Source organism: Martes martes (genome assembly GCF_963455335.1).
Source record: "Martes martes genome assembly, chromosome: 9".
Lineage (NCBI taxonomy): Eukaryota > Metazoa > Chordata > Mammalia > Carnivora > Mustelidae > Martes > Martes martes.
Genome location: NC_137896.1, coordinates 73,939,342 through 73,947,022, shown reverse-complemented (window position 1 = coordinate 73,947,022; position 7,681 = coordinate 73,939,342). Strand labels below are relative to the sequence as shown.

Below are 7,681 nucleotides of genomic sequence, written 5' to 3'. Positions count from 1 at the left end.
TCAGTTGGATACTTAAAACCACTCTAAGTCGCTGGAATAAAATTCAACAATTAAATGTTAGTTCATGTCTTTTATTATTAACTCATATATAATCACTTGTCTTCTGGTTTGTTGAAGCAATAGGTCAGACAACATTTGCCACAGTAATGTCTGTCGAAGTGGCTAGCCATAAAAACTCCAGCACCACACTCATCTGAAGGGCACTCCCGACGAAGGCGACTGATTTTGCCATTCTCATCCACCTAAATAAGTACAAACCTGCTGTTAAGATAATTTTACAACATATTCTGAAGTCTAAGTTAAGTGACTCAAAATTCAACCTTTAACATCACAAAACGGTGTAGTTTTTTTTTGTATTTAAAAACCAAAGCACTCGGGACGCCTGGGTGGCTCAGTTGGTTAAGCGGCTGCCTTCGGCTCGCGTCATGATCCCAGCGTCCTGGGATCGAGTCCCACATCGGGCTCCTTGCTCGGCAGGGAGCCTGCTTCTCTCACTGCCTCTGCCTGCCTCTCTGCCTGCTTCTGTGTACTCTCTCTTTCTCTCTGGCAAATAAATAAAATCTTTAAAACAAAACAAAACAAAAAAAACAAAAAACCAAAGCACTCAAAATCCTCAATAGTAATTATCAGAACAAAATAGTTCAGAGCCCATTAAAGTCTTGCCTTGCAAGTGGCTGACAGAGTTAAGACCTAAACCCATATATCTCACTTCAAAATCAGAACTTAGTTTGGAATAAGCAGCTAAAAGTGAACCTCATCATATGAAGCTTATTCAAATACCAAACATAAAACAAAAATTTAATAGAAAGTATAGAACCAGAGATGCAAACAAAATTTATTAATCTGTGGATAAAAACGTTTTTATGAGACTGACACGCTACCTACTGTGCTAACAAGGCACCCAGAAACGTTTTTATTACATTGGCTCACCTTATAGTACTTCAGGACGGCCAGTTTAACCTTCTTTCTCTTATGCTTATTCTTCTTGGGAGTGGTATAAGACTTCTTCTTCCTTTTCTTAGCACCACCACGAAGTCTCAACACAAGATGAAGAGTGGACTCCTGTTAATGGAAGAAGATGAAATAGGCTTTAAAATAATTAATGTTCATATTCCACTAAGGGGCAACTAGCCTCACACACCTTCCAAATGGATGTGATAAATACACAATACCACAGATAAGGAAGTTTGGGGGGCGGGGGATCAACTACTTGTTTTATAGGGAGATTTAAGAATACATTAAGTCACACCATGGGATGCAATCTACACAACCCAGGCTGTGAGAAATTCTAACAGTGTCTCTGAAATGTTAATGCAAGAGTCACCTAGGAATCTATTGCTAATGTTATTCTCCCCCACTTTTGTGTGCTCATCAAAACTTACAAAGGAAGATTTACATTTAAAGGACTGCTCTTTCCTCTAAACAGACCTTTTGAATGTTGTAGTCAGACAAAGTACGTCCATCTTCCAGTTGCTTGCCAGCAAAGATCAGTCTCTGCTGATCAGGAGGAATTCCTAATAAAAAATAAAGTCACATCAGAACAAGGGCATCTGCTTAGATTTATGGATAATCCTTACTCAGATAAAGGGTACTAATAGCAGTCACTGAGTTCTTACTACAGGCTAGGCATGTTAAACGCTTGCACAACTGACCTTATTTAATCCCAATAACAGTTAATACATGCTAATACTACCTTCGTTTTATAGATGAAGCACGGTAGAGAATTAAAATAGCTCGCCCAAGTTCACAATTAGGAAGAGCACCCCTGGTTGGCCCCAGGCTCACAAACATTTGTTATTATTTCAAAAGCATTTCACTTTGTCAATCCGACATCTTCCCACCCCACCAACAGCACGTATGTCCAGTAGTTAGGCTGGCGCCGGTACAAGCTAATTTCTTAACTAGAAAATATCACTTACCTTCCTTGTCCTGAATCTTGGCCTTCACATTTTCTATTGTATCCGAGGGTTCAACCTATGAGTTTAAAAATGCAAATACCGATATCACAGTAAAAAAACTAGAGAAAACGCCCAATTCAATTTGCAAGTTACCAAAGAGCCTAGCCGGTGGAGAGCTGAAGCCTACCCCAGCAAAGTTGGCCACTCACCGAGGGGGCAGGCAACCGCCCCAGGACTGCCTCCGGCGAGCACACTTCCTGAACCAAGCCGAGCCGAGCCAAGCCCAGGTCCCACAGCGGCAGCTGCGCCACACGTGCTCGCGCCCACCGGTGGGAGCGCCTCCCTCCCCCCACCGCGGGCCCCTTGCTTTGGCTACCTGGCCGGAACTACTGAAGAGATGAAAACCCGCACTTCAGATATCGAAAGCCAGCCCTAGGCCCCTACCCAGCCAACAACCCTCAATTCAGAGCCAGTTTCCAGAACCCAGGCTCTTAAGCGCATTTTACGGCAGAAAGCGGGGGGAGTCCCAGACTCCACTTCAGGCCTCGACTTCCTCACGCCACCTGACCCGTACCGTACCTCGAGAGTGATGGTCTTCCCCGTAAGGGTTTTCACGAAAATCTGCATCCTGGCGGCGGCTCCACCTGAGGTTGAGGAAAAGGAAGAGAAGGGTCAGACGTGGGGGCACAGACCAGTGCACCGAATAGGGTACTGGCCGGAGAGAGGCCCGAGAGCATATACTCACCGCAGATGGCGGATCGGAAAGGAAAGCAAGGCGCCGGCCCACGGGGTTTCCTGGCGCCCCCGCCAGAGGCCCCACCTCTTAGGCGACCACGTCAAATGCCGGACTGCTGTTACAGCGGCTGTCTAAACACATGCCGCCAGACGGGGCCATGAAACTCATTCCTCCTTTCTTGCCTGAACTTGTTTCTCACTTTAACCCTCAGAATGCTTTCGAAATAGTAGATTTAAACAAACGAAAAATGGCTTTAAAAGGGCTTGCCCATACAAGCCACGTGGCTAGGAGGGTCTTTAGAAGGGGGTGGGGTTGAGGGGGGGTCCTAATTGGAGGAAAAGGGAGGAAATGGAACTGTCTTCTGGGGATTGTAGTTTTCCACTGCTTTCTTTTAGTTAGGACTACTTGTCCCAAGATGCAATTCCACACGTACGGTTCCCTAGTAACTATCTACAAGCGTTGGAGTCAGTGTTTGGAGAAAGGGGTTCAGGTGAGGAGGGAGGATGGGAGAGGCGGAGTAATGGTTTGAAGTGGAAACGAGACTTGAATGAGTAGGAGGAAAGGTTAAGAAGCGGGAGAAGGGTCGGGGAAGGAGAGTATCGTTCACTCACAGACACAAGCAGTGAGGGGCGGAGGATCGGCGATGTGCCTGCAGTCGCTTTGGCCTCCGAGGGAAGGGAATTCATGTGGTCAGCTCCAGCCAAAGATAGGTAGTATTCAAAACCTTGGGTTCATCTTTTTCGAACTGTAGCTCCTCCACGTCTTCAACCCCCAAATCTGTCACAGTCTGAGGAAAGTTCTGGGCCTGGTGTAGGACTCCTTAGTGTGAAACAGTTTAATATGTTGAAAATCTCCGGAGTTTTCAGATTTTAAAATGAAGCCATATGGGAAAGAAACCTGCGGAATGAGTAGTTGGTTGTAGAATTTCCAAGTCGGGACACTGGGAGTGGTTATAAAGGAAATCTTCCAACGGGAAGAATTTGGGAGTCTGTGCAGGGTTCTCTCCTAGGAAGGCTGGCCCATTAGAAGCAAGTCACACCTTCCTCTGGCCTTTCTCCACTGCACAGACCAGGGAATCTTTTCTAATGTACACTCCCAATGTCTTCTCTCTCTATGCCCTCTCCTCTGCAGCCCCAACCCCAAATTCAGGCTCTCCTTAATTTTCTCCTGTAAGAGTTAATTCTCTAACTTCTCACCTGTCTTCAGTCTTTCTCCTTTTCTAACCCATCCTCATTTTTGCCCCCAGAATATTCTAAAAAGTAAAGGTGATTATATCGTTATTCTACTTCACCTTCAGGATAAAAATCCAAATTCTTCAGTATGATATTCTGCCTCTGCCTCCCTTTCAGCCTATGCTGTCAAATCCATTACTCACTTTACACTTTAATGATTGAGCTAATTGAAGTTCCTAGCTTACCTCTCTCATGCTTTGGCACTTCTGAAAAATCCATTTCTTCTTCCTGGAACCTTGTTCATCCCATATTCTGCCAACTTGTCTCCATCTTTACAACAAAACTTCTTCAAAGGTTGTCTATACTCACTGTCTCCAGTTTTCCCCTTCCACTGACTGAACCTACTTCAATTAGGTTTTTGTCCCTACCATTCCAGTGGAATAGCTCTTGTAGGTCACTAATGACCACCATATTGTTAAATTCACTGGTCATTTAATCTTATTTGATCTGTCAGCATTTGACACAGTTAGTTACTCTCTCCCTTTTTGAAACTTTTCTTTTCTTTTTTTTTTTTTTCCTTTTTTTAAACTGACTTCCAGGATACCTCTCTCACTTCTACTTTCCTGGACACTTTTCCAAGCTGTTTTGCTGCTTTCTCTTGATCTCCCAGACCTCTAAACTTTGGAGTGCCCTCCCCCCGCCCCCCGCCCCTGCCAAGGTCAATTCATCAGACCTCTGCTTTTTCACATTTCCCAGGTCATTTTCATTCTGCCTCATAACTCTATTTTTTTTTTTTAATTTTTATTTTAAGTAGGTTCCATGCGGAACCTAATGTGGGGCTTGAATTCATGACCCCAAGATCAAGACCTGAGCTGAGATCAAGAGTTGGACACTTAATGGTCTGAGCCACCCAGGTGCCCCATCCATCTCATACTTTTAAATACCATTTATATGCACATGACTGATAAACTTATCTCTCACTCAGACCACTCACTAAGACTCTGCCTTCACATATCCAGCTGACTACTTAATACCTCTCACACAAGCCCAAAGTCCTGATCTCACGAAATTGCTCTTCCCATCTCTGCAAATGGCAATTCCCATCTTCTCATTGCTAAGGCCAAAAACTTCATAGTCATCCTTGACTGTTCTCTCATATCCACATACTCTCTTATATATAGCAAATTCTTCTTGGCTTTATTTTCGGTATACAGAACACTTCTCACCACCTCTGCTATTACCACCGTGATTTAAGCTGCCATTATCTTTTGGCCAGATTATTGCAGTAACCTCCTAACAGTTCTTCCAGCTTTGACCCTTGTCTTCACAGAGCATCAAGAAAGACTCTTTGAAAATGTATGTGACGGGCGCCTGGGTGGCTCAGTGGGTTAAAGCCTCTGCCTTCAGCTCAGGTCACGATCGCAGAGTCCTGCATCGGGCTGTGCTCCGTGGGGAGCCTGCCTCCTCTTCTCTGCCTGCCTCTCTGACTACTGGTGACCTCTGTCTGTCAAATAAATAAATAAAATCTTTAAAAAGAAAAAGAAAATGTATGTCAGCTATCACTCTTCTGCCTAAGGCCCTCCAATGGCTTCCCATGTCGCTGAGAGTGAAACATAAATTCCTTTAAGTGAGGCTGTTGCTCCAGCACTGGAACGACAAGGCAATGTTCCAGCCCATTGTTTCTCTTGCCAATTCTGCCTAGTAAAAGGGACACCTTTTTCTAACTTGTGCAAACATGCCCCATGGTGGAACTGGTAGTGGTCCTGACTTCAAGGCCTTATATCCTACAGGATCTGGCAGCTACCTCTCTGACCTGACCTCCTTTGTGCCTTTTTCATTCTCTTCTAGCCCCACTGGCCTTCTTGGTGTTTGTCAGAGATGCTCTCCTGCTTTGAGCCTTTGGACTTGCTGATCTGTCTGCATTAAGCACTCCTCCCAAACTACTTTTTAAAATGTCACCTTGGGGCGCCTGGGTGGCTCGGTGGGTTAAAGCCTCTGCCTTCAGCTCAGGTCATGGTCCCAGGGTCCTGGAATCGAGCCCCACATCGGGCTCTCTGCTCCACGGGGAGCCTGCTTCCTCCTCTCTCTCTCTGCCTGCGTTTCTGCCTACTTGTGATCTCTGTCAAATAAATTAAAAAAAAAAAAAAAAAAAAGAACCTAAAATGTCACCTTATCAGTGAGGGCTTTCTTCTCTCCCAGCATAATGCCTTGTATAAAATAGCACCCTCCCACCTTCTTTCTAGTCCCCATTCCTTGCTTTATTTGTTTATATAACTTAGCCTCATGTGTCATCTGTATTTGGGGGTGCTGTCTGTCTCCATTTGAATGTAACCTATGGAAGGTTAGGGACTTTGTTTTGTTTGGTGCTGTATCTCTAGTGTCTAGAATAGTGACAGACACAGTAGGTATGCTTCCCCCAATTTATTGGATAAATAAATGCAACACAACATAAGCATTGCCCTAGGTGTTGTTCCATTAGATGTTTTTCCTGATATTTCCCTGCCCTCTCCCACAAACTAGCGAAGTGCCCCTCTTGGCTTTTGGAGTCCATTGTGCCCACCTCCGTCACATTACGCTCTCTGCTCTGTAGCAATGGGTTATTTAACTAGTCCAATAGACTTGACTGGGAACCTTTGTGACTTGTTTTCTCTGTATCCCTTTGTGTCTAATATGAATGAGTGAGTGAAAGGTCATCTGAGTTGGTTTATGTGACTCGGGCATTTTGTAGATGCTGAGAAACAGTCGCTTTAGCTGTGTTGTAGTTTGAGGCACCACAAGTCATGTCTTCTGAGCAGACCACGTTATTTGCTAAGTGATTATTGATTATTAAGCATTTTTTAGTACATTTTCTGCTAGAAACTGTACTGTGCACTGGAATGCATATAGGTAGGGAAGGGTAATGGGGAATGAGAACATTTTGGTTCCTGCCTACTGGGAGAAATAGAGAATATAAACAGAAAGTCTCTATTATAGAGTGGCTGAGTACTAATACCATGATAGAAGATATGCACAGTACCATGGGCGAATGTAGAAGTTGACCAAGTTTAAAGGAATTCAGGGCAGCTTTCCTGGAGCTATATAAGCTGAGATCTGAAAAATGAGTAAAAGCCAAGTGAATAAGAGTGGTAATAGGAGCGTTATTTCGGTGGGGGCAGGGAGTGTTGAGGATGGAGGGAGAGAAACAGAGATGGGAGAGAATCAATGCAGGACTCTCAGCAAATTCATGGCAGGGGCACAAAAATTTGGACAGGGAGAAAGATTTGTACTACCTAGTTCCTACAGGCCACTCATAGGCTAAGTGGAGGAACTTAGATTTTATCCTAAAGTTAATAGGAGGCCACTGGTATTCCCATATAACCACTAACTCTCCAGTGGTCACACCCATTCCTTCCTCCTTCCACATTTGTCTTTTACTATCTGAAATGACATTGTTTATTTATAGTTTGTTTCTCCTACTAGATTGTAAGCTCCAAAGAGCCAAGAACTTTATCTTATTTATTACTGAAAACCTAGCTATAAAATAATGCTGGCAGTTAGTAAACAATAAATATTAGTTCAATGAGTGAATAAGGAATTGATTTCTCACTTGGGAAAACTGTTGATCCATTTATGGGTTTTTACCTTATTGAAACAACCTATGTTCATTTACAAACTGGTTTTTCATTGTCCAGTTCATCAACATAAAGTAAATTCGGTCTTTTAAACTTTGGTAATTATTTTGGTGCCTCCCATCTCCTGCATATGACCTGTGGGCAGGAAATATAGGCCATCTATGTCATTTTAAATAGACAGTTATCAATTATATCACTAAAACATGGTAAAATTGATCTAGACATTTATTCATCACAGCATTATAGTGGAAATGTTCAACAGTA

At 43.7% G+C, this 7,681-nt stretch overlaps 1 protein-coding gene across 1 annotated transcript; it reads right to left on the bottom strand.

Moving 5' to 3' along the window:
* Window positions 1–55: 55 nt before the first annotated feature.
* On the bottom strand, window positions 56–2,907 carry RPS27A (ribosomal protein S27a). Its single transcript, XM_080813939.1, has 6 exons — window positions 2,644–2,907; window positions 2,478–2,542; window positions 1,920–1,974; window positions 1,429–1,514; window positions 931–1,062; window positions 56–242 (listed from the first exon to the last, which is right to left on the bottom strand). Exons 2-6 carry the CDS (start codon window positions 2,523–2,525, stop codon window positions 93–95), a joined length of 471 nt encoding a protein of 156 aa, XP_080670065.1. The 5' UTR covers window positions 2,526–2,542; window positions 2,644–2,907; the 3' UTR covers window positions 56–92.
* Window positions 2,908–7,681: the final 4,774 nt, after the last annotated feature.